The sequence below is a fragment of the Cuculus canorus genome, chromosome 12, assembly GCF_017976375.1.
Source record: "Cuculus canorus isolate bCucCan1 chromosome 12, bCucCan1.pri, whole genome shotgun sequence".
Classification (NCBI taxonomy): Eukaryota; Metazoa; Chordata; class Aves; order Cuculiformes; family Cuculidae; genus Cuculus; species Cuculus canorus.
The window spans coordinates 13,934,053-13,959,801 of record NC_071412.1 but is presented as its reverse complement, the minus strand read 5'-3'; the positions used below and the strand labels follow the sequence as shown (position 1 = coordinate 13,959,801).

At 44.5% G+C, this 25,749-nt stretch overlaps 1 protein-coding gene across 3 annotated transcripts; it reads left to right on the top strand.

The window, feature by feature from the left end:
• Positions 1-133: 133 nt before the first annotated feature.
• DPP8 (dipeptidyl peptidase 8) lies at positions 134-25,749 on the top strand. 3 transcript variants are annotated; one of them, XM_054077116.1, is made up of 20 exons: positions 135-288; positions 2,494-2,763; positions 4,255-4,367; positions 5,306-5,479; positions 6,381-6,549; positions 7,777-7,887; positions 8,260-8,388; positions 9,934-9,995; positions 11,014-11,114; positions 12,225-12,402; positions 13,777-13,936; positions 14,833-14,912; positions 16,096-16,248; positions 16,841-16,976; positions 17,742-17,887; positions 18,651-18,797; positions 19,411-19,563; positions 19,937-20,079; positions 20,560-20,671; positions 21,284-25,749. In XM_054077116.1, the coding sequence occupies exons 2-20, from the start codon at positions 2,505-2,507 to the stop codon at positions 21,404-21,406; spliced, it is 2,649 nt and encodes an 882-aa protein (XP_053933091.1). In that variant the 5' UTR covers positions 135-288; positions 2,494-2,504; the 3' UTR covers positions 21,407-25,749. The 3 variants fall into 3 exon arrangements, with proteins under 3 accessions (XP_053933093.1, XP_053933091.1, XP_053933092.1); XM_054077117.1 differs by lacking the exon at positions 135-288 and adding an exon at positions 382-587; XM_054077118.1 differs by lacking the exons at positions 13,777-13,936; positions 14,833-14,912; positions 16,096-16,248; ... (5 more) ...; positions 20,560-20,671; positions 21,284-25,749 and having other exon boundaries at positions 134-288; positions 11,014-11,118; positions 12,225-12,362.

The window sequence follows — 25,749 nt, the reverse complement described above, 5'->3', positions numbered from 1 at the left end:
CTATGCACGGTGCTTCTCCTCTCCCCTCCCGTGTGGGGCCGGCTGCTCCCACTGCTCATGCGCACGGCGCCTCCCGTCCTATCTCGGTCCTCCCAGCCGGCAGGCGGCGCCCTCCTCTGCGCCCAGCGGTGCCCTCCCCCCGTCCCGACGGCAAGAGGGGGGCTGCAGCACGCGGCGTAGCAGCCCCTATTGGCGGAACTGGAAGCGGCAGCGCACCGGAACCGGAAGCGGCCCGGCGGGGCGGCTGGGCAGCGTCGCCGCCGCGGAGCGCCGCGAGCACCGGCAGGGGTGAGCAGCCGCGAGGGGCCGCGGGTCCCGGGGAGGTGCACTCTGTGAGCGGGGCCGCCGCCTCCGCCTCAAGGCGGCGGCCTGGCTTCCCGGGCCCGCCCGCTGCCCCCGGCGGTGGAGGCCCCTCCTGGCATCCGCCCGCTTCCCCCTCGGTAGGGAGGGCGGGCCCGTGGCTGCTCGCCCCGCTCAGGCCCGACCTGCCCCGCCGTGGATGCAAGGCGCTGTGCGGCGCTGCAGGGCGGGAGAGGCCCGAGCCGCTGCGGGGGACTGAGCTGTTCCTCTCTGCTGGCTGCGGGAAGGTGACAATGAAATGCTTCGCGTGGGAGGAGGTGGCTGTAGTAGAGATCCCGCAGCGGCCTCCTGGGAGGCAGATCCTCGCCTCGTGGCCTCAAGTTGAACAAGGGCAGGTTCAGATTAGACATCAGGAAAAATTTCCTCACCAAAAGCATCATCAGGCATGGGAAGGGGCTGCCCAGGGAGGTAGTTGAGTCCCATCCCTGGAGGGGTTTAAAAGCCAGGCAGATGAGGTGCTCAAGGGTCTGGTTCAGTAGTGGAAAGTTATGATTGGATTCGGTGGTCTTTTCCATCCAAGTGATTCTATGAGAGCAGTCAGGTAGATGCTGGTATCGTGGAAAAGTACTGCCACGATAATGAAGCATAGCTGTATGTAGGGGAGAGTTAATGGAAAAGTGTCCCAGCTGGCTGGTGGTCCTTATTCTGCTGGTTCTGTGTGCCAAGGAGCGAGGGGGGTCAACAAAATGGGTAGATGAAAGAGTGGTATATGAGGTGTTCAGGGATCTGGTTCAATAGTGGACAGGTGCAGTTGGACTGAATGATCTCAAAGTTACGTAGCGATGTTATGATTTTAAGTGACATGCGATAGGATGAGAGGAAATGGCCTCAAGTTGCACCAGCGGCCATTTAGATTGGATATTAGGAAAAAATTATTCATTGAAAGGGTTCTTAGGCACTGGCAGAAGCTGCCCAGGGAGGGGGTTGAGTCACCATCCCTGGAGGTGTTTAACAGTTGGGTAGATGAGGTGCTTAGGGGTGGTTTAGAAGTGGATAGGTACAGTTGCACTCGATCTCAAAGGTCTTTTCCAACCTAAGGAAACCTAGCGATTCTATGATTCTTATCTCATACTAACATTCCCGTGCTGGGGGGGCAGCATGCACTCATTTGCTTGTTGAAGTGTGCCACTCGTTGTTTCCTCTTGCTTTTTTGGGGAAGGGACTGTGAGGATTCAGTTGGATTAAGACTTATCAGTGTCTGAGTGTAAGTGAGGAAGGAAGATTTTCCCTTGTTGAGATTCTGCAGTCTGTTTCAGGATTGAAGTCTCATTGTCAGTCTGTAATGCTGTCTGAACAGAGCACTTTTCTTTGTGGGGGTTTGAATTCTTCCAGTTTTACAGGGCTTTTCAGCTTGTATGGTGTTTTTCATAGAATAATAGGGTGGTTTAGATTGGAGGGGACCTTAAAGTCCATCTATTTGCCAGCCCTTGCCACGGGCAGGGACACCTCCCACTAGACCACGCTTTTGTTGCAAATAGCTTGGACAAAAGAAGGACCTGTGTTTGTGTTTGTATTGTCAAAGATGGAACCCAGCTTTAATACAGATTTGCTCTGCTTTGCTCTTAGTGGTTTGTGTTCATGTGGGTTTGGTCCATGGTGCAGGGCATCTCTAGTCACCTGTGATCAGATGTCTCAGCTGCTGTGAGGAGCAGACAGAGAGCCAGTCCGTCATGGAGCTTAGCCTGGGGACCACTGTGTTTTTTCCAAGTTGCTGATTGCCCCAGATCTCACAATAGTCCTGATCATCCCCCATTCTGATACCAGTGTAGTGAGGTGATATTTGTGCAGTTCACAAGAGGAAGAAGCAGATGGGAGCATAACAAGGAAGAGTTTATCCATTTTATGAACTGAAATGAGTCATTGGTATGTGGAGGTTGGCAAGGGCAAGCAACAATAAATCTGTGGCTCTATAAAGTTCTTAGTCCCATTTGGAAAGGCTGAGTGATGGCAGCCTGTTTTCCGCAGCAGACATCTCTTTCCCAGTCCTCTTCATTCTGCTGTGGTTTTGGTTTCTCCACCTGAGGTGGTGGTTGTCTTACAGCACTTTGCTACAATGTGTTTTGGGAGTCTGGAGTGAATGTTTGCTGGGCTGCTGGAAGTCAGTGCTGAACCTCTGCTATTCTGTTCTTCCAGAAACATGCAACATGGCAGCAGCCATGGAAACTGAACAACCGGGCCTTGAAATCTTTGAAACTGCGGGCTGTGAGGAGCAGGTCCAGAGAGAGGAGCAGCCAAAACTGGAACCTTTCTATGTAGAGAGACATTCCTGGAGCCAGCTTCGGAAACTGCTCACAGATACACGGAAGTATCATGGATACATGATGGCAAAAGCCCCTCATGACTTCACATTTGTGAAGAAAAATGATCCTGAAGGACCTCATTCTGATAGGATCTATTATCTGGGTAAGCTCACAACAGCCTGTGCCTTGACTGAACAGTTTGATCTGGATATTCCTGTCAGTTAAATCAGAGTGGATTTCAGGCCAGATCATGATTGTAATATCTCACTAAAACTTGCAGTGTAATCTGCAGAATTGGTGTGGTTGGAGGTGACCTGTTAGGCCTGTTGGAACTGGAAGAGGACTGTGAAGTGCTCTCTGGGGCGTTTTTCTGCGCTGAGAGGACAGTTTAAGTTTCTTTTGTCTATTTTCTCTCATTTCAAGTACAATATCTCCTCTCCAAAAGCTGTGTCAGGTTGATCTCTTTTTTCTTAAGTGGAAAGATTCCAAAACAGAGATTGTGAATGTAATTTTGAGAGTCCTTTGTGCCTCAGCTGCTGATGGAGTAGACTGTCCAGGGATTCTGGAGGGAATAAACAGCATCGTAGGGTGGGGACATCTTAAAAAGTAATTATTTTTCTCAATTTGGTCTGGATAATGAACAGCTTAATGTAACTTATTGGTTTTGGTCTCAGTGCCTCAGGTCTGCATTGTTTCACTAATTAGTGTTCACTTGGTACATCTGCATTTCTGAATTGAAGTGATCTGACGCTACGTGATACTGTGAGCAATCTTCTGGGTGGCTTTTTGGAGCAGGCCAGGTGGTAGAGGAAGGATTTTGATAAAGCTGCGCTAACTGAACATAAATCCATGAAAAACTGGATTAAGAGGAGAAGCAATGACTGGAGCAAAGGCCTAGGAACCAGAACCGTGTTCCAGCCCCATTGCTTGCTGCTCAGGCTAGTTGCTTAAGCTCAGATTTGTGTTTCACAGAGTCTCCGCATGTGGTATGCAGGCACATAGTCAAAAAGCTGTTGACCTGTCTTTTTTTCCCCCTTTTCAGAGGATGGAGGCCATAATCCTTGCGTGATGCAAGCATGTGTCCAAGCACATTGAGGGGTGGGTTAAGGCTGACCCTAGCTGAGATGAGCTCTGGTCTCCTATGTGCCCCTTCCTGAGCTGTGGGTCAGACTCAGCCTTCCTGGGATGCATCTGGCTGCTTCTGGGCTGATCTCTATGTGCCTTAATGGGAGCTTTCTGAAACCGAATAGCACGGAGGGAGAGGAGCAGGAAAGGGGCATTCAGACCATCTTGGTTTCCTTATATGTGATACACAAGCTCTGTCATGCTGTATTCCAGCCAGGGGAATTAGCAGAAAGGCCATCCTTGATTTTTAAAGCTTATAAAATAAAAGGGCCTCTGGCCTTCAGGAAGACAAGGATATGCTTCAGGCAGTGTGGGGTAAGCCTGAGTGTATTTCCTTGTTTTCTGCCTTCTCCATGACTTGCATTTCTGTGAAGCAGGGAATGCCGAGAGCGAGGCTGCACTGCAGAGGCTGTCAGTCCTTTCTGGCAGGAAGGGCCTGTGAAACTGCTCCTCAGCATCCTTTGAGAGTATTCGGATCATTGACAAAAAGCTAATACACTTTGTTTTTTATTTCTCACTTTCACAATAGCAATGTCTGGGGAGAACAGGGAGAACATGCTCTTCTACTCTGAAATTCCCAAAACCATAAACAAAGCTGCCGTCCTGTTGCTTTCCTGGAAGCCTCTTTTGGATCTTTTTCCGGTGGGTCCCGATTTCTCTCTTGCTTCTTTTCAGCATAGCAAGTACCTACCTTTGAGGTTGCACCTATAAGCTGAATATGGAGTTTATGCTCTTAAACATTTTAAGATTCTCCTTGTACTTGCTTACCTGCAGCCATCTCAGAAACATGCACAGCTTTCTCGTTAGTGTTTGGAGTTACAGCCTCTGTGTTAAAAACTGTGTGTGCTGGATGATTCCTCCTTTGCCAGCAGAGATTGTAAGTGTTAATTTGCACCAGATTCTCTGCTGTGAGATGCTGGAGAATGCTGAAGGAGCCAGTAGTTTCCCATCATCACTGTCTTGCAGGGGAAGTAGTGAGTTCTCCTGAGGGTCAGTCAGTGGCTCCATGACTCATGCTGGAGCAGAGGATCCCTTTCCCACTCTCTAGGACATGTTATCCACTTTTCACCCATGTGCATAGCAAGCCTGCACCAGTCTCACGCACTGTAGCAGATTGGAGTAGGTGGGACAAACCCCATGTGGGGTTAGGTGTGTTTTTTCCCTTGTTATTTCCTGAGGCTGCCAGCCAGACTTAAAATTCGTGCTGGGCTGTCCTCCCACCATGCCAGTCACTGCATCTTTGCAAAGTTAGCCAAGACTCTCCTGCTTGCTCTAGAAATAGCAGACCTTAGGTCTGATCTTCCTTATAGCAGTGAATGTTGGTCATGTCACTGGCCTTGCTATGAGAGAAGTGCCTGTCAAGTTTACATCCGTGTAGGATCTGATCATGGCCTGCACCTACAAGAGCTGATGGCAGAGGCACAAGCAGGAGCGTGCTTCTCGCTGCCAGCAGGATTCTGGAGGAGGAGGGTGTCTGCACAGCCATCTGCTCCTGGAAGTGTGGCGTGCAGAGATGCTCTGATGTACGGTCAGACATGTAGAGTGGAGAGTGTTGATTGTGCTTCTCTGCCTGTATTCAGGCCATCCTGGACTATGGGATGTACTCTCGTGAAGAGGAGTTGCTACGGGAGAGGAAGCGAATTGGCACCATTGGGATCGCCTCTTACGATTACCACCGAGAAAGTGGCACCTTTCTGTTTCAGGCTGGGAGTGGAATTTATCACGTAAAAGACGGAGGGCCTCATGGATTCACTGTGAGTTTACTCATCACTCTTGTTTTCTTCAGTACTCCTTTCCTCTGGCTAGATGCTCCTTTGGCTTAGAGTGAAACCAGGGCATAATAGTCAGTTATTGCTGCATTAGCGTGGCAAGTAACCTTGATAACCCTTGAAACGTAGAGAAGTCCCCCATAGGAATGCATTTCCATTGCTGTAGAAACTCAGATGGAGAATAACAAGAAATGGTAGAAACTGTGGCAGCAAGGCAGGGCACCAGATTTTGTTGATTTTTCATAAGCAGCAATGCCAACAAAAAGCAACACAAAGGCTGTGATGCTCTGTGCTCTTTCATGTGGTCAGTAGTCACGTCAGAGGCAGCTTTGTTCCCAAGCCATGGTTTAGAGGTCACTGTTCAGCAGTCAGTGCTCTGTGTGTGTTACAAGATTTGGCTGTATAACCTGCAGAACAAGCAGCCTTTACTCTGTTAGTGCTGAAGCTGAACTTCAAAGCTGGAATAATTTCTTATTATCATAACAAATGCCTAATGTCTGTCTATTCCTGTTGTCAGGGAGAACTTACTGTACCTTGACTTGGTTTTGGAGGACAAAATTGTGTGTTCTGCCAGCCCCTTTTTAGGGTGCTGTTTTAAAGAGCATACAGGCATCTGTAGGCGAGCTGCCTTCTGATTTGCGGCTAACTCTCAGCACTAGGGGAAGAGGCCCTGCTGGGATCTCTGCAGCTGTGCTAGAGACACAATATGAAATACCTGCAAAGTATTTTTCTTTGTTTAAATGGATAGATTGCATTGTAGTAAATCTGTGTTTGAAGTCAGGGTCCACACTACCATGGTGTTAGAGAACTGACAAGCTAGTTTAGTTTCTGTAAGTGTCCCTGTGTTATCATTGTTTATTGTGCTTTGTTTTTTTCTTTCAAATAGCAACAGCCTTTAAGACCCATTCTGGTAGAGACCAGTTGTCCAAATATCCGAATGGATCCCAAGCTTTGTCCAGCTGATCCAAATTGGATTGCGTTTATCCATAGCAATGACATCTGGATATCTAATATAGAAACCAGAGAAGAAAGGAGGCTAACATATGTGCACAATGGTAATGCGTCCTGAATTAAAGTCTCTGTACTTCCTCTGCACTTGTTCTTGCTAGACTGAATTAAGCAATGGTACTAGTGGTTCGTCTGAGATCTAGGGGAATGGACATGGTTTATTCCACCTTTTTTGTTGTGTTCTACATGTTTATTCTAGTGCAAATATTGTGGAATTATTATTTTCCCTGCACTGTGAAATCTGGCAAAGCAAGTTGTTTGTTGAATCCATATGGAAAGGCTCTTCTCCTGAAACACAGCACATTCCTTTTTGCTGCAACAGCCCTTTTTGTGTGGAGGAGCTGTGGGTGGAATAGAGCTGAAGTAAAGTTTCTGCAGTGAAATCAAGCTGCAGGCCTTTTAGAAACAATATAGACAGCTCCTGAATAGCACTGCGGCTTCTGCTGGCTCCTCATACTCAGTAACTTAAGGACTCGCTTCTTACCCGCTCCAGCTCTCTTTTAGACACATCCTGGAGGAAGGAAAATGGGAAAATGTGGGTAGAATGCTTTTCAAAGATTGATTGCATTTTGTATTTAAATCATACTTTGTATTTAAAGTATATCATTTAATTTTTAGTTGAATTTCTCACACTTTATAATAATGCTTTAGCTTATTTAAATGTTAAATATTAAAATATTACTTAAGTACATTAAAAATAAACTGTAGCAATGACTCCTTCTCAGATGGTAATTATTTATGGAGCGCTGCTAAGTTACCTCCAGGGTAACAGGAAAAATATTGAAGCCCTATGGGTATGTCATCCTATTAAGCTGTTATGCAAGTCTGTTAGTTTTGGTTTGTACAGTGAATGAAATACCAATGCTGTCATTTTTATGAATGTTGAGATTTTCAGTTTCAGTTGTTCAGAAAGGGTTGTAGGGTTTTTTTCTTTGATTTTCTTAAAAGTTGTGGTTCCATTTCACTGAGCTCAGGCAAAGAGAACATCATCTTTCTTTGATTAGTACATAGGAAATTGGGAGACTAACTAGGTAGGATTAAGAATGAAGGATGGCTTTCCTTCCTTAAGTGGAAATGCCATGTCAGATAGGATTAGATCCTCCCTAAATAAATCAACAGAGCAGCGTGGAAGAAGAAAACAAATCTGCTAAGTCAGATTTATTGTCATGTAGTTGTTCCCAGGGGCTGAACTTGGGCCATGTTTGGGATAATGAAGAACTGATTTGATTCTCCAGCACATCATGAACTAATTCTTTTATGTCTTTTTTTTTTAGAACTGGCCAATGTTGAGGATGATCCAAAATCTGCTGGCGTGGCTACTTTCGTGCTGCAGGAGGAGTTTGACAGATACACTGGCTACTGGTGGTGCCCAAAGGCACAGCCAAGTAAGTGTGGTGGATCCAGCATGTCTGACAGACACAGGTAGTGGCCCCCCTGCCATGCTGTCCTGTGTAGTTACTTTATTCTGTTACTTGTCTTACAAACCTTGTACTCATAGCTCCTTTTGGACTATCTGCAGTGGTGGGCATGTTGCAGCTGCCTTGTGAGCACACGTTACTGGGTGAAGAGGCTTTCCTTCTCACTACAGTGGTAGGAGTTGTAAGAGACTCGGAGTGTTTTGCTTAATAAAACATGAATCACACTCTTGGGATTTTAATTCATCATTCCAACCTGTTTGTGCTCCTGGGAGAATATTGATGCCTGTGATATCCAATAATGAGAACTGTTCTGACCAGGGAATGTTAATTCATTTACAGCACTGAATGGGGGTAAAGTTCTTAGAATTCTTTATGAAGAAAACGATGAGTCAGAGGTGGAAATTATTCATGTCACATCACCCATGCTGGAGACAAGAAGAACGGATTCCTTCCGGTACCCCAAAACTGGTGAGAGCCTGATATCTTACATCTCTGTTCCTGGGAGACATATTTTATTCCATATGCCTGACAGCAGTGACTCCTGTAGCCTAGAGCAGGGGCTCGTTGGAGAGGTGTCAAGTAGTCTTTGAATTGGTGTCCACGTGGTGGAAATGGGTTTGGGGAAACTGCTGCTGTGGAGGTTGGTTTAGCCACTGGTGACCGTGCTGCGTGGTTACTAGGAGCTCTGAGTCTGGATCTCTCAGGAGTTGATGGAAACCCCGATTGTCCTATTTTGCATCTCCTATTTTGGAGATGCTGTCTCAAATCCTGGCAGATCTGAGTTGCTGAGGAACTGATTATCATTACAGCCCTGTATCTCTGGGGGAAGAGCTGCAGAATTATGGCCTTGTGATTTTTTTGAGAGGATTTCTGTTTAGCTGCTGGCAGCACCCTGGTTGTTCAAGTTCTGTAGGACTCTGGTCTCCGTGATTGCTCTTGGACTTTGAACAACAAACGGCATGCGTACAGCCTACTGAGGAAAACTCCTGTTGTCATGTTTTCGAACAGTAATGATCTGGAAGTTTCAGCAGTAAGAGGTGAGGGAAGGGTTGAAGCATATTAAGTGGAGTGCTGTTAGAGGCAGGAAAGTGGGACTTAAGCAGATCTGCTAAGAGCTGATTCACTGTCAGGTATACAGGGCAAGCTGGAACAGGTTGACCTTTGTTCTTCTGAGACTTCCCTGTTGATACAGCAGGGCGTGCTGCTCACAGATAACAGCAGTTCACTCACTTTCCTCATTCCTGAAATCTTCATTTTTTTTTGAGAAATATCTTTACTTTGGTGGACCTTCCAAAGCTGCAGAATTCATTCAGATCTTTTGGATTCCCTGGTCCACTTGGAAAAGTTTTCTGCTCATGATCCTGATTTACTACTTGTTCCAAGGATGATGAAAAGCTCGGTGTTAGCCTAGGAAGTAAGAGATGACACCTCATGTTTTTTTCAGTGTTTGGGTACTTCCAGATTTCTGAGAGTACTTTGCCATTGCTCTGTTCAGTGCTAAGTGTCAGCAGTTTAAGGAAACAAGCCCACAAAAGCTCAGACCTCTTTAGAAAAAAATGCCCTAGGTTTTAATCTATAGGTTTTTAAATGTGAGTTGCTCTAATTTCCAAAGTTGCCTTTTAGCACTGGATCACTTTCTGTACCACCTTGAAAATAAAAGCCAAACAGTAAATCAAAGCTTGTTTTGCTATCCTGATCACTCCTGACCATTTATTCCAACTAGTAAGTGCTTCCTTTGACTGTGGGAGAGAAGAGACTGCCTGTGACAGGAGCATGGCTCTTGATCAGATCTATTTGCGAGACTACATCCACTGGGTCTGTCTCATGTTTCTGTTCTCTTTTTCCCTGCTTGGTTCTGTGCTGTCTGTCACAAGTGGGTCATTTTCATCAAAGAACATTCTGCTGTTTGTTTTTTCCAGTTCTGTATGAATAACACCACAGTAATCCACAGTTCAGGTCTGCCCTCTTGGAAGCAAGGAATTGGTGCCTGACTGCTAACATCTGTTTTTATAGGTACAGCAAATCCAAAGGTCACTTTCAAGATATCTGAAATGACAATCAATGCAGAAGGCAGAGTAAGTTCTTGTTTTCTAAATAAATATGATTTCTGTGATTCTTTTCTGGTAAAATTCGTTTTCCAGTTGAGTACAAATAAGCTTTCTTGGTTGTGATAGTGCAATGGCTTTGCTGGAGGCAGCGCACTTGGCTAGTTTCTGTGCAGGTACTTGGTGTCTGTGTGTGCAGCAGTATTTCTCATGGCTGTGTATTCCTTCCCTGACACTGGTTTATGAACTCAGCTGCAGAAGAGAATATTTTAGGTCTGGCTGGTTAAACCTTGTGACAAATCTCTTGATTGCTGCAAATATTGGGGACATTTGATTGCAAAGAGAATACATCACCTTATAAAAGCATGAGTATATGGAAAGACATGAACTGTGCTTTCTCTCCAGGATTGTTTAGCAGATGTAGAAATTTCCATAGCCCAGTCCAAGATCTTTGGACAGCTGGGAAATTAATCTTACCAAACAGATACGGTAACTGCCATACATGATTTGGATTCTCTCTAGTTCAGCCATCAATAGTCACCTGCTGGGATAGCGATGCTGATGCCAGCCAGCAAAGGCAGGGAAAGCCATCACAACCCTTGGGGTGGCACTGTCACTTGTTCCCAGTCCCAGCAGGGTCAGGCTGCAGAACTGCATATCATGAATTAGAACACCGTTAACTGGATGTCATGCAGGATGTTCCACATCTACCGATGAAAACACTTTACAAAATAGCTCTGTACAAATCATTTCCCCTTTACATGGGGAAACTGAATGCTCAATTGACTTAGTCAAGATAAGCAATGGATTTGTGAGCAGCACCCAGATTTCTTGAGTCCCAACCTTGGCTGTGCTGGTAATGTGCAGCTCTTCTGCTGTTTTGGTGTCTGGCTACAGGTGGGGTTCAATCCCCAGTGTCGCAAAGGCTGAACAATCTAAATTGTATGAGCTGCACAGAAGAAGTCTTCTGTGTCCAGACTCTCATTGTGCATGAAAACTGGTTGTGGGGGTTCCTCTCAGTGTCACTGAATTGCTGCTTTGTCAACAGATTGCAGATGTTGTGGATAAAGAGCTAGTTCAGCCGTTCGAGATCCTCTTTGAAGGAGTAGAGTACATTGCTAGAGCTGGGTGGACGCCAGAAGGAAAATAGTGCGTATGTTAATCCTGTCTCTGCTCAAAGGGTTTGGGGCAATACAGTTAGAAACAGAATGTAGTGGTCTCTGTCTTCTTCAAGCTTAAGCCTGCTTTCATTTTTACATTTCTACCAACTTGTTTGTGCAAAGGGGACAATTTTTCCCAAACAACAGCAGAGTTCTTGTCTCTTTCTCTGGTTCCTGGCCCTACTGCTTTGCTATTGGGCACTCGCAGCCTTTGATGTATGTGTCCTCTCAGCATCTCTGTGGGAGAGAGTGCAGTGCTATTGTCCCCATTTTACAGATGGGGAACTGAAGCCCAGAGAGGCTAAATGGCTTGCCATGGTCCCACAGGAAGCCTGTGGCTGAGGAGAGAAATGATCCCAGGTCCCCAGGCCCTAGGCTAGCACCCTAACCACTGGACCATCCTTGCTCACCAGACTTACTGATCAGAAAACCTGCTGTAAGTGCTGCTTACATTTGCATGTCACTTTGAACCCTGTAGATGATGTAGTACGGTGTTTCTAACTTGCCAGAACCTTCTCCACAATTACATTTCTCCAGTTCTTGAATCTAAAGATGTTTTTCACCTTTTTAAGGCTTTTTTTCCTCCCAAATATGGAAGAAAAGCAGGGACACATTTGCTACATCATCTTGGTTTTTGGGGGATTATTGGTAGAGCTACATGTAAAGTCATCAGAAGTATGGCAGGGTCTGCGGCCAGTATTTAGATGCCAGTACTGTTCTCTGCCAGGTATAGCTTTAAAACATCAGTGTTTTCACAAGTGTCCTGAAATTTCAATTGAAATTTTTCTGCTTCATTATTCCCTCTGATTTTTCTTTTCTCTTTGTCCCCTAAAGCACAATTCAAATCCGCGAAGATAGAATTAATTAAACTTTTGAACCGGCAGTGCTTATGCAATATTGAAATGAAGTGAAATAGGTTCTTATGTTGTGGGAGAAATTTGTTTATGTGGGTGAAATTTTACATGTGGCTTTGTGCTTAATCTGAATATTCTTGACTCCCTCAAAATACCTAGGGCTAATGAGTGGCTGTTGAGATTTTCAGACCTGTCTAATACTCATGGTTGCACGTTATTTTCTCTAATATCTGTCTCCTCAACAGCATCTGGTCCATCTTACTGGATCGCTCCCAAACTCGTCTTCAGATAGTCTTGATCCCTCCTGCATTATTCATCCCCACGGAAGATGATGCAATGGAAAGACAGAAACTTATCGATGCTGTGCCAGACTCTGTTACACCTTTCATTATTTATGAAGAAACAACAGACATCTGGATAAATGTAAGAATTGGAATTTCAGCCTTCTCTGACAGTTTGTTGTTCAAGATGCTGTTTGTAGCACTTGAGCAACAGTGGTGTTACTGTGCTGCTTAGGAGAATATTCCCATTGTACAAGTTCAGGGGAGGTTTAGACTGGATATTAGGGAATATTACTTCACCGAAAGGGTTTTCAGGCATTGGAACAGGCTGTTCAGGGAAATGTTGAGTCACCATCCCTGAAAGTATTTAGAAGATGTGTGGATGTGGTGCTTAGGGACATGGTTTAGTGATGAACTTGGCAGTGTTAAGTTAATGGTTGGACTTGATGATCTTAAACGTCTTTTCCAACCTAAACAATTCTGTGATTCTATGCATATTCTGTGCTTCCTGCTGTAAAGAGCTCACAGTATGTAGAGAACAGAGAGATTTGGGATGTGAAAGCAGAGCTGCTCTACTTGAGGCAGTGCAGTGGTCAGTCAAACTAGGAGCAGAGCCCAGGGCTCTGGCGTGCTGGGGCAGCCGCTTGCCCACAGTGTTACCCACTGACAGCCTCTAGCTTCTTGGTGCAGTTGCTCTCCAACAGCACTGCCAGCAGATGTAGTGTTCTTCAACCAACAAAGTCGTATCTACGTGATAGTGCTGTTTATACTTCTGCAGACAAAGATCAATGTCTCTAGAATGACATTCCATTGGAGGTGTGCCAGAGTGCAAGAAGGCCTGGAAACATCAATCACTGACAGGTAGTTGGATCGTTCAGCAGAGAGTGTTTACACAAAGCCTTCCAGGGAATCATCTCTATACACCAAGCACTTTCTATGATGCCGTGTTTTCTTCTTAGTAATACCATGCATGGTTTCAGGATGGTGCAGAGAATTGTCCTTTCTCCATTATTTTTACTGGCTGGAGTGGTTTTTGACTGGCAGCTCTCGTGTGCAGATAAACGCTCCTGAGTCCCTCAAAAGATTGTCCCATGAAGCAAGAGTGGGCATTTTCATGAGTGGGAAGATGATGTCAGCTCACCTTTCTTTAAGTAGCTCTTCACTTGTGGGCTTTTACAAGGCACTGGAGAGAGGAGGCCGCTGTACTCTGGCTTCTCTGGGTGGCTTTCATATGCTGTCTGCACCGCTGGACCAACCTCTGTATCTAAGCTGGAAAAGTTGGTGCAGAAAAAATTAATTTGGTGGTCAGAATTTAGAGCTACACTAGCAAAAAGCCTGGGCCTATGTGGCCGCTGTCTGCAGACCTCCCCTAGCTGGTTTTCCCAGTAAGGAACAGTGCTGCAATCTGCTGGTGTGAACGGTGTTTTCTGTATTGAGCAGTAAGAGGAAGTTCTTACGAGTGTTGTCAGTGCCAAGGTCCTGCTGATAACAGTGATCCACTGTTCTTTCTCCACAGATCCATGATATCTTCTATGTTTTCCCTCAAACCCGTGAAGATGAGATAGAGTTCATTTTTGCTTCCGAGTGTAAAACAGGATTCCGGCACCTGTACAAAGTCATCTCCGTTTTGAAGGAGAGCAAGTATAAACGGTCATGTGGAGGCCTCCCTGCTCCAAGTTAGTGAAATTATTCTTTTACTTTAATTGGGCATTTGCTGCCAACTAGTGAGGAAATAAATGTCCTTCCAGGTGGCAGGAATTACTGCCTTATTGGAAACTCCTGCTGTTGTCCAGGAAAGCACTTCACTATGCAGTCATTCCCCTGGCAGTTGTACAGAGTTTATTTTGTATTCAGCGTGCCTTGGTTTAACCCTGAGTCTTCCTCACAGACCGGAGGGAAACATTTCAAAAAGTCAGATGGCAAACGAGCTCCCTGCAGTACTGTGAAATGCACTTCTTAGACTTTTCTTTGTCAATGGTGGGACTGTTTGTGTGCTGACTTTGCCAAAGGTTAATTGTTATAGCGATAATGTGGCTACCTCTGATGTCCAGGCTCTAATGTACCTAATAAGTGTTTTATTTGAAGGTTTATTAGAAAGTATTATATTCCGGATTATTTAGATTTCTCTGAATATATCAGACTTCCTTCTTGCTCATTCTAAAGGAAATTAAGCCATCTTATAAGAGCAAAGTTTTTCCCCAGCCTGTTGCAAAATTCCCTGTTGTTGACACCCGAAATTCCCTTTCCACACACGTTTTTCAGTATATGATCTCTGTTTCTGTGCCAGTGACAAAATACTTTAAAAAAAAAAAAAAGGCAAAAAAAAAAAGGCCACGAACTATCCAGGGCTCAGATTGAATCCCTTGAATCCTTGAACATGAATTTCACAGTGTGTTAAACAGCACCAGCTGTAATGTTTATTCCGGGAGCTGGCAGAGATGTGGGTCTTCTGTGAAGGCAGGTTGTTCTTTGGTTTCATCCGATGAAAAAGCTGGGAAGGAAGAAGTATTATTGTGACCGTGGGTTTCGTAAAATGCAAAAGTGTAAAAATCTTTTTGCTGGTTATTTGCAGGTGACTTCAAATGCCCCATCAAAGAGGAGACAGCGATTACCAGCGGAGAATGGGAAGTACTTGGCAGACATGGTTCCAATGTAAGTCTCTGTTCTTGCTGCACAGATTCTCTGCAAGCAGCACACTGCAGGGGGATTATCTCTGGGGCCTCACAAATCAGGACGAGTCACATTAGTGAGGCTCTGCCACCTGAGAAGAGTGGACCTTGCTACTCCCTGGTATACAGTTTGAACATATGTATCATCTAGGATTTTTGGCCTACAGTGTGCTTTCATCCTTCGCTACCTCTGATCCGCTGTTCTGGACCAGAGGCTGTTGTTTTAGCAGTATGGGAAAGAAATACGGGCAGCATTAGTTGGTTTTCTTTTCCTGCATATTCCTGTGTGGATCCTTGCCAACAAGGAGTGTTTCTCACTAAGAGAGGAGGAGAAGGGAACAAAAATACTGCAAGGTGGCAACGAAGAATTTCCACATTTTCCAAGGGCAGATATCATGATGGTGTCCAGTTGCTGTCCTGGAAACAAGAGATACTCATTGGAAGGATCAGCATAAATCTACTAGCCTTGTCTCTTTTTAGGTAGAACACACAGCATTTGTCTTCCACACGGCCTCTGAACTCGCACGAGGAAGGAGAGAACACTTTCCAAATGGCTGCTTTTCCAGCTCTCATCTGTATAAATTCTTTGATCATTTTTATCTAGTAGGAATTCAAGGAGAGCTGTATGACTGGTTTGGACTTTGTATAGGTCATTGAAATCCTTCCTAAAGAGTAATTAGAAATGGCGTTAGGGAATGAGGCATGTAAGTCAACCTGCGTTTGAGTCTGTTCTGCTGTCTGCTCAAAAAGAAGTGGTAACTAAGGAATATTTAACATGACAGTGGTTTACAGTCGTCTGCTGCCTTGATTTCTTTCTGGGGTGCTTCATATTATACACAATTTAGGAAAAGATCTGAAGAGTGGGGAGGTGACAAAGAATTTGGGACAGATATTCAGCATAGCAGACAACAGGGAAGACTGGGAAGAGTGAAGGACACGCATGAAAAAGCTGAGCAACAAGGTGTGAAGTTCAAATCAAAGCTGACAAGAGTTGTGAACAGGAAAACGGTCATTTGGCTTATTCCTTGCAGATTGGTGGGCTATAACTGAGCTTTATGGAAGTGAAACCCTGAGAATGGATGGGGAGGCTTGGAGATGGTAGAACTGTGTGTTGTTTTGGCAAGAAACAATATTAAGAGACGTGTTGTTTGTTTTGGTTTTGACAGATCTATGTTGATGAAGCCAAAAAACTGGTGTACTTTCAAGGCACAAAAGACTCACCTTTAGAGCATCACTTGTACGTTGTTAACTATGAAAATCCTGGAGAAATAAAGCGACTGACAGAACGGGGTTACTCTCACGCCTGCTGTGTCAGCCAGGTACCTGTCTGTTTGCGAGGCAGGGCTGGCTGGTTGTGCTGTGGCTTATTACCAGTCTTGTCCTTCATCAGTCAGCAGACAAGACTGTATTTGAATATAACTTAAGTAGATTTTACACATTGTCTGCCCCTGTGTGTTGTACAGTGAAAGCTGGAAACCAGATTTGACCTCCCAGTGTAGTTTCCCCTCACTTCAGGTAGAACAAGCCACAATGAACTGATGTTTTTTGCCTGGCGGTTTTTGCCTGAAATGGGTTATAGAGTGATCACCAGAGGAGATGAGCCTGTGGCAGCATTGGGTGGGGCTAAAACCTGTTCAGCTGGGAATGCTTTACCCAGAAGAGAATGTATGACAATGTCCTCATGCCACTGTTGCTTTTCCATATGTATTTTTTGCTATGTAACGTTAATATGAGTTTTGGGAAGGACTGTGGCTTCTCAGAATCCATCTCCTGTTATCAAAAGAGCTCAGACTTTCTGGTTTGATTTGGTGCATAAGCATCTTCTGAAAGATTTAAATGCAGAAAGAAGTGATTGCTTTTGCTTGTGCCTTTGCACTGAGGAGTTCGAGATAATGTTATTTTTCTCCCTAGGATTGTGACATGTTCATCAGCAAATACAGTAATCAGAAGAACCCGCACTGTGTGTCACTTTATCGGCTGACAGGTCCTGAAGAGGATGCAGCTCACAGGACAAAGGAATTCTGGGCTACCATTTTAGATTCAGCAGGTAATGGCATGGATGAGGAACTGGAAAACTACGATCACAGAATTAAATATATCCCAGAATATACTTGCTTGAGATCTGCTGTTGTGGGTGACGAGACTTATCTCTCTCACTCATGCTTGTGTGAAAGGAGTTCTTGGAAGTGCAGGACTGGCATTTTCAGCTCAGCAACAAATGTGTATAAACTGGCCATGAAGGAATTTAGAGTGGGAATTACCAAGTTTCTGCTACCATTGCCAGTAGAAACAGTGGAAAGCCAGATTTAGCACTAGGAGAGGGATTTAAGTGTGCTCATTTGCTTTGTGCCTGCTAACAAGCATGGCTGTGGGAAGGGGCATATGCTTAAATAGTTGTGTGCTGCTGCCTATTGGTGTCTTTGTAAGACAGTTCTTCGGCTTTTATGTTTCCATTGTGTTTGTGTTCCCTCTCATCTCTCCTTCCCTAGGCATACTCCATGTCCTGTGCTTTCCACGTATTAATGTAGTGAGTCTTAAGTGTGGTTAGGAAGGGACGGGATAGCTGTAATGGCTGTCAGGAAAGAGTTACTACTGTTCAGAGGAGAGCAGGGATGGGAACGTGATGGGACTGAGAAAGTTCCCTTAGGCCTGGGGCATTCCCAGTCTCTGCGTGGTCCCAGCCACATCCAGTGGAAAGTGTGGGAGAGCTCCATTGGGATTGCAGCGAGACTGGTGATGCGGCAGGGCTGGAGCAGAGCTGTGTTGTTCATCCGTTCCCTGTTAAACCAGTCTCTGTTCCCTCCCATGGCAGGCCCTCTTCCTGATTACATTCCCCCAGAAGTGTTCTCCTTCAAGAGCTCTACAGGGTTTACGCTCTATGGGATGATGTACAAGCCTCACAATCTGCAGCCTGGGAAGAAGTACCCCACTGTGCTCTTCATCTACGGAGGGCCTCAGGTGAGTGCAGCGTGTTGTCAAGTGGTGGAGTGGGCTGGCCTGGGTCTCTCCCCAGCTCTCCTGTATGAACAGTTCCTGCTCTGTGCTGAGGACAGCGTGCAGCATTTTGCCTGTTTGGTGAGTAGCTGTTTGGCCGAAGGGATCGTAAGTGATCATGATTTCCAGGTCATAGACCAAGGTACTGCCACTTATCTGAGAATAGATATGGAGTAGCAAAGTTGGCACCAGAGGAATGGAGTGTGCAGGTATTCCCTGTTCCCTGTGCTATCTCCCTCCCTTCCACAGGGGCTCCTGTTTATTGTTTCCACTTCCCCTGTGTCTGAGTGAGGGGAGCTGACAGTTACCAGTGTGTGCTTAAAGAGTTTTCTCCCCTCTTCTCCTTCTCTCACTGATGAACAGAAGGTGATGAGCTCCTTAGCCCTGCGTTGGTTCCCCCAACTACTCTGCGCTGCTGTGGTCCGAGACAGCTAGAGTGAGACTTGGTGTAGGGAAAGATTTTCTCCTGGAAGAGAACAGAGAGAGTGGAGAGCAGAGCTGCAAACCCGGGGCTGGGGGTTCATAGCCCCATAGAGTGTTTCATAGTAGATCGCAAGCAGGGAGAGAGAATCCTGCAGCGGAGAGTAGGGATCTTGAGACCTTTACATTATACAAATGTATAAAACATTTAAAGGAAAGTAAATGTAAATGAAATCTGAAATTGGATTAAGAGATAGCCTCTGGATTCCATTACATATGTGGTGGTGTTGTTGCTCTTCTATTCCAGGTACAGCTAGTGAACAATCGGTTTAAAGGAATCAAGTATTTCCGTTTGAACACTTTGGCCTCTTTAGGCTATGTTGTCGTTGTCATTGACAACAGGGGGTCTTGCCACCGAGGGCTGAAGTTTGAAGGGGCCTTTAAATACAAAATGGTGAGTGGAGGTCTGATTCTTCATTTTCAGCCATGGGCACGTTTGAGTCCAAGAGTTGCCTGAGCCACTGATTTGGGGCAGATGCCCAGTGTTGGCTGTGTGACACTGCCTAGTTTTGGAAGGGGAACTGTGTATAGTTGAGCAGTGGGGATTTGAGGAAGGAAAGTGATAATGTCAAGGTTTGAGGTTGGGAACCCACTCCAGCTTGGCAGCCACAGTGCAAGGTGGTTCATAAGGGGGTCTCTGACTCCCACCAGATATGCTTTGCTGCTCCCATGAAGCAGGATAATTTTATCCACAGTGTGGGTTACTATTTAGGGCGATTCCTGAGTCCAGATGGAAAGGCTGAGTGTTCAGCCATTTGTGCAGGCAGGTAGGGCCTATGCCAGGCTCTGCTGGCTTTGCAGTGTGTCTCTGTGTTGGGAACGGCATTTTCAAGCCCAGAGCTAGAATGCAGCCTTGCTTTTGTAACACCCCTTGGAGTGCTGGTGAATGGGTGGGTGCTGCACAAACAGAAGCAACAGCGCTCTGAAACTGGTTGCCTTTGGAAATCTGAAAAGGGTAACTTTTGTCTGGAACTAACAAAACTTAACCTTTTTATCTCCCCTCCCAGGGACAAATAGAAATTGATGACCAAGTGGAAGGGCTGCAGTATTTAGCATCCCAGTACGACTTCATTGATTTGGACCGTGTTGGCATTCATGGCTGGTCCTACGGAGGCTACCTCTCTCTTATGGCTTTAATGCAGAGGTCAGATATCTTCAGGGTATGTTCATACATTGAGTACTTATTCTGGTGGTGGAGACAGAATTTTTTCCTTAATGATGTAACCTCCCATAGGGTGTTCACAGCACAAAGATGTTTGAGCTTGCTCTAGACAAGTGAGGACACAGTGCTCCGGCTGTTTTCTTCAGGACTCTTCCATGCACATGCAGCTGAACTGTGGTGATGCCTATGAACTGCAGGAGGGAGAGTGAGGATTGCTCTTCTTTTTCCACTGCAGGCTGTGCATTGTAGAGTTATCAGTGTGTCTGGGGCAATTATAGTTGCACTGGGATAGAGATGTGGGAGGAAGGGGCAGCCCCAGGTCAGGTGTTATCATTCCCCTCCCCATGTTGAGAGCCCTCTTGCACTTACAGGTTGCCATCGCTGGAGCACCTGTCACGCTGTGGATTTTCTATGACACTGGTTACACGGAACGTTACATGGGACACCCGGATCACAATGAGCAGGGGTATTACCTAGGTTCAGTGGCCATGCAAGCTGAGAAATTTCCTTCTGAGTAAGTCTGGTTCTGGCTCTTTGCTTCTGCTTTTCCTACTAGAAAAGTTCCAGGTCCCTTGGACACATTTTTATCTCTCTGTTCTTGAATCCTGGAATCACAAACACTAGTATTAAATGATAATTAAAAAAAAAAAAAAGCTGAGACCATGGGCTTTCTTGCCAAAGGGCTGAAAATCAGCAGTGATTCTGAGCAAGTGTTAAGCCATTGTATTGTCCAAGCTAGGAAATACTTCTGTGAATAAAGAAGATATACAGATAAAAGGTCTGACCTTGATATGCATAAGCAGAAAGAACTTTTGGAGGGGAATAGAACAGATTTGGGAGACTTGTGCATCCAGAGGAATTTACAGTAGAGAGATCACTGTCTTCAATGCAAATATTTTTTCTGTTTAGTCTTTTTGAAGGGATGCGCGTGGACTGTGAAATGACCAGCAGGTTCTGGGATGCTTTAGAAATGTTTGTTTCTTGCTTTTCTCAGACCAAACCGTTTGCTGCTGCTACATGGGTTCTTGGATGAGAATGTTCACTTTGCACACACTAGTATTTTGCTCAGCTTTTTAGTGAGAGCTGGGAAACCGTATGACTTACAGGTAAGGCCAGAACCAGGATGTCAAGGTAATGTATCTGTCTTTGACTGAGGAGTCCAGAATTGCCACTTGCAAAATGATTGTGCTGGGCAGCTTGGTATTCTAGGAGCCCAACTTATTTTTTTTTTAAAGGAATGTTTTATGAGCAAACAAAAAGAAATATTAGGCAAAGATAAAGGTTAACAGTGGTTAAGGCTGCTTCCAAGGAGATCTGCAGTTTGGAGGCAGCACAACAATGGTTTTGCAGTGTGGAACAGCGTTATGCATTTAATCAAACCCTGCTGGTTCTGTGAGATGTAGCCCAGATATCCCACACTGGGCTGCAGAACTGGGAGGGTGCTGATCTACACGGTGGCTCTGGGCAGGATCTGCCTCTGGGCAGGATCTGCCTCTGTTCAGGCAGGCTGATCGCCTCCAGCACAGCACTAGCTGGATTAGAGGGAGCAGTGGCTCGTCTCTGGGGTCAGGCAATAGAGAATGGGAATATTGGCTCAAGTGCAGGCAGCGCTACTGCAGGGAGATTACATGAACATTTTGAATGTGGCTATGGGGACCAGTTTAGATGTTGGTGCCTGCAACTCTTGTGGATACTTACAGCTTTGTTTTATATTTTAGATCTACCCTCAGGAGAGACACAGTATAAGGGTACCCGAGTCGGGAGAGCACTATGAACTCCATCTACTGTATTACCTGCAAGAGAATCTGGGCTCTCGTATCGCTGCCCTGAAGGCAATGTAACTGACCTCTGCAGAACTCTGCTCCACTGGCTGCTTTACCGAACGAGATGTAGGAAACTAGAGAAAATAGCATGGAACATTGCGTTTTGGTGCCTGCCACATGTACACGCACGTACACACACAGAGACACTTTTTTAAAAGGAAATTTGGTGCCATACAGGAAATTAAAGTACGGTGACCTAATAACTTTAAAGCTTAAGATGTAAATAAAATCAAATGTCTGTGGTATAATGCAGTACCATGGGTGTTCTCTTGGGGGAGGAGCTGAAACTGAAAATAATGCACTTCTACAGCACCAGATCTTCACTTTTTAAAAGCATTATTACATAATTGATGTATTTTTACAGTGTGTTCCTTGGTATCTTATTACATAATACTGGATGATTTACTCACTACACAACAAGAGTTTACCTGAATGGTTACAACTTGTACATTTTAAATGCTATCATATAGCTTTTATGCTTCATGAAAGGGATGTGCCTCACTCCTTAGAAGCTGGTCGCAAGTTAGACACATCACCTATCTAGATGTTAAGTGTTTTTTAAGAAGAAAGACTTTTAAGCTGCCTCCTAAAGAATTTAAATTTTTGATTCAGATCAGTTGATGCCAGCTTCTTTTCAATTATTTCTTCTCTCCCCAGGATAAATCATACTCTTTTACAGCAGCTCGAGATCCTATCCTGATTGTAATTGATTTCAGTGGGCAATGGTGGAAACGATGTTTTACTGTCATATGAGTATAACAATCTTTTATTTGGAGATGTAAGTAACTTAAGTGAAAGACCCGAAACCGTGAATTTTAAAACAAGCTTAAAAGTGCCGCCCATTTCTCATTGATGTTTTTTCCTGATGTTCATTCTGGAGCTGGGTTTGCAATACTGTTTTCTTACCTTCACAGCAGCATGATACAGGTGTATGCATCCTGTTACAATTCAGTACTCTAATTCAAAGGTCTACAGAGGATTTGGTGAGGAGAGACCTTACGAACACTACATGTGAGGCAGTATGAACTGTTTCATTGATTTTCATGCTCTATTTGAAGAAGTATTTCCCGGGTTCGTATGCTGTTCGGTCCTCCATTCCTGGGTCCTTTCTAGCGCTGCTGCGTAGCATGATTATGCTGCTGTATTTAAGAAACCCTCTTCTGTATAGCTTAAAGTAACCCCGCTAAGCCTAAAGGATATGCAATCCCAGTTGTGTTTTTCCTAGTGAGGTTTTAACTAAGCAGCAGGCTTGGCTAAAAAGCACCATAAGTATGTGAAGTCACTTTTAACTTGCAACAGGTCATTTAAGATAGAAATCCGTAGCAAAATGATTCTCTTTAATCCAGGAAATTCTCCCCTTGGGGCTTGCCTCTGAGAGTCCTATAAGTTTTAATGGTTTTCTTAGAAACCCAAGAACTTCCTTTTCTTCTATTTTGGTGCTAGAGAGAAGCAGAGCATGATTTTCTTTTCATCTTCTAGAAATCTGGAATCACTCTCAGTGTTTAGGCTCCTAGTGCTCCACATGTTGTAACCTTGTATTTTTATCGCTTTTGTACTGTTCAGCTTGATCCTGAAACTCGGATCTAACACAATCTGGCTGTATTGTATCAAACGGTGTGTTTTTTCAGTTAGACTGCTGAGCGTATGCACCAAAGCTATTGGAGCTGGGGCAGTTACACGGTTGTAAAAGCTGAGTGTGAAAACAAGATCTGGTTTTTAGGTTACACAAAAGAGAGCCGAAATGAGCAGGCATGTGCTAAATTCAAATTTCCAACCCAGGTGGGGATGTTTGGTTTGGGTTGTTTTCTGGTTTTGAGTTCATGATGGTTATAAGTGGATCAGTTAAAATACCATTAGCAGCTCAATAACAGGCTTACAGTTTTCTTTTGGGAAGGATGTGGCAGAGAAAAGAGCCCAGCTCCTGGAATGTCTTCTCTTAGTTGTTAATTGTCACTGAAGAGAACGGAACGCCGCATCCCTATGGAGTATCGAGAGGTACACAGATACGTGTGCTGATGCATTTGAGCTAGAACAACAGAGCAGTGAGTAAAGACAAGTATAAGCTGTTACTATGGAATTCCATTGTGTTCCTTATGTGTTTATGCTGTATTATATATACATATATCTATATCTGTTCATATATACATATATGTATAAAATTACACGTGGATAGCATCACCTTTTCCAAGGTTGTTTATATTTTGTTCAATATTAAATGAACTTGCTTTTCAGGATATATTTGTTCCTTTTCTAGAGGTGATTACCCTTTGAATGTAAATGTATATGATTTTTAAGATGAAATTGATCCTTTTGTTAAAAAAAACAGCACAAACATGGCCTTCATCAAACAGTGCTTTTTTTTGGAATGGAAGAACAAAATGTTATGCAAGTAAACCAGGCTGGGTTTTGATTTAGCAGATGTGATTGTAAGTGCTGACATATAACTTTTTAATAATGCATCCTTCCATTGTTTTAAATATATCTATCGAAAAGCTATTAAAGTACAGTGTACTGTAAGTACTCTATTTTGCAACATAAATTATGTATTTCTTCCTTTCCTACAATTTTTTTTTTCTCCTTAGAGTGGTTAAGCACTTTAAGACCCCATGCACTCTTATCCTGTGGAAATGCTGGGAGGATTCATCATCAGAGTTTTGTAGTTCTTGCAAAAGGCACGGACTTGTAGGTGAAAGTTTGAGAGATAGATGCATTATGTGAGGTCTGATCCAGCCCTACGCAGCCCATGACTAAATTCCCAGTGACCAGGGAAATATGGCAAAACCCATTGCAATGGAGACTGCAGAGGTAGGAAGGTGTTAGTGTTGTGAACTGTTACAAAGTATTTTGGGGAGGAGTCCTTCAAAGTGTTGGTCTGGCACTGGACCAGAGCTGGCATGGAGAGTTGTGGCTTTGCCCTGCTCTGAACTGCTGGAGTCACCTGCTCCCAGGACATGGTTGTAGCTTGCAGTCTAGGAGATGGTACTGTCACTCAAGAAGAGATTTCCTCCTGTTTGATATTTGGGATTATACTTCGTCACTTCCTGCATGTTAAAAAATGTCTTGGTTAATGAGATCCTGGAGGAAAATGTGCAAGGAATGTCATCTGGAGGAAAAACTTATGCAGAGGAGCCATCCTTGTGGCTCCTAGAGCAGAAATTGGTATGTTCCCTTGGAAGATCTGCCTCCACCTCTGTGCCTCGCAGGACACCTACTCTGAGCAGGATTGAGCCTTCATTGCATTGTGGATATTGGTTGCACAGGTGTCTTTGAGATGAATGTTTTAATTTCATATATTTTAAAAAGTATATATGAAATGGGGATCTGAGCGATGAGATACTGAAGCTGTTGAGTGCTGATGCCAGTAGTTTCTCCTTGTTTGCAGTGATTGGGATTGGTTGTGGTTGTTTCTGGTGGAAGGATGTTCTTTTGCCGTGTTTTAAGGCAGCTTCCAGTAATTCCTCTTGAGTGTGCAATGCACAAAGCTGTTGGGTTTCATCCTTTGCATTGGAGTTGCACCCCTTACTCCCCTTTGTTTTCAATTATCTCTTTTTCTTCAAAATTAAGTAGAATCAGTATCTACCCAGAACTGCTTAATTGTTATAAATGCAATGAATTAATGAATTCAAAGCACCAAATAAAGCTTTGAAAATCAACTGACTACATTATATTAGAATGGAAAATGCTTTCCCTACTTACTGGTGGCATTTGGCAGTAGGCTATGGAAATACTTTGTGTGCGGGATGGTTTAGTAATGCTTTAATGCTGGAGTACCGTATGCCTGAGCCTGTGTGGCGAATTATGGAGAACTCACAAACTCAGAGCCCAGGGCTCCCAACCCTTCTTCTCTACCAGGAACAGTGGGCTGTGTTTCTGCTGTGTGTGTCTGTGTGCGAGGCAGGCTGTTTTGCTGCTGGTGTGGCGCTCAACTTTTGACAAGGCAATAAGAAAGTATAAATAAATCATCAGCCAGATTAGGACGCTGCCTTGATTGCCTGATTACTTGAGTACCAGAACCCTGTAAAGACTCTTTGTGTGCCCCTCATGGTTCTCCGGGACGCTCTTTTGGCAGGGGAATAGAGCTCTTCCTGCAGTTTTTACTTGGATGTTCTGCACAGTAGAAGTTCAGGTGTTTAATTTTAGAACATGAAGTGCCTGCTGTTTGCGTTAACAAAATTGCATGTCTCACTCCAGTGGGTTTATTGGTCTTCCTCCCTCCCCCACCTTTCTAGATACATGGCTTTTAATCATGTAAAGTGGAGACGTTAGTTTTGCTGCGTTTTATTACAAAACCTTTGTTGCAATAAAGATGCTGCTAAATAAATTGAATTAAATGGTTTTTCTCCCCCTTACTTTCAGCTGTC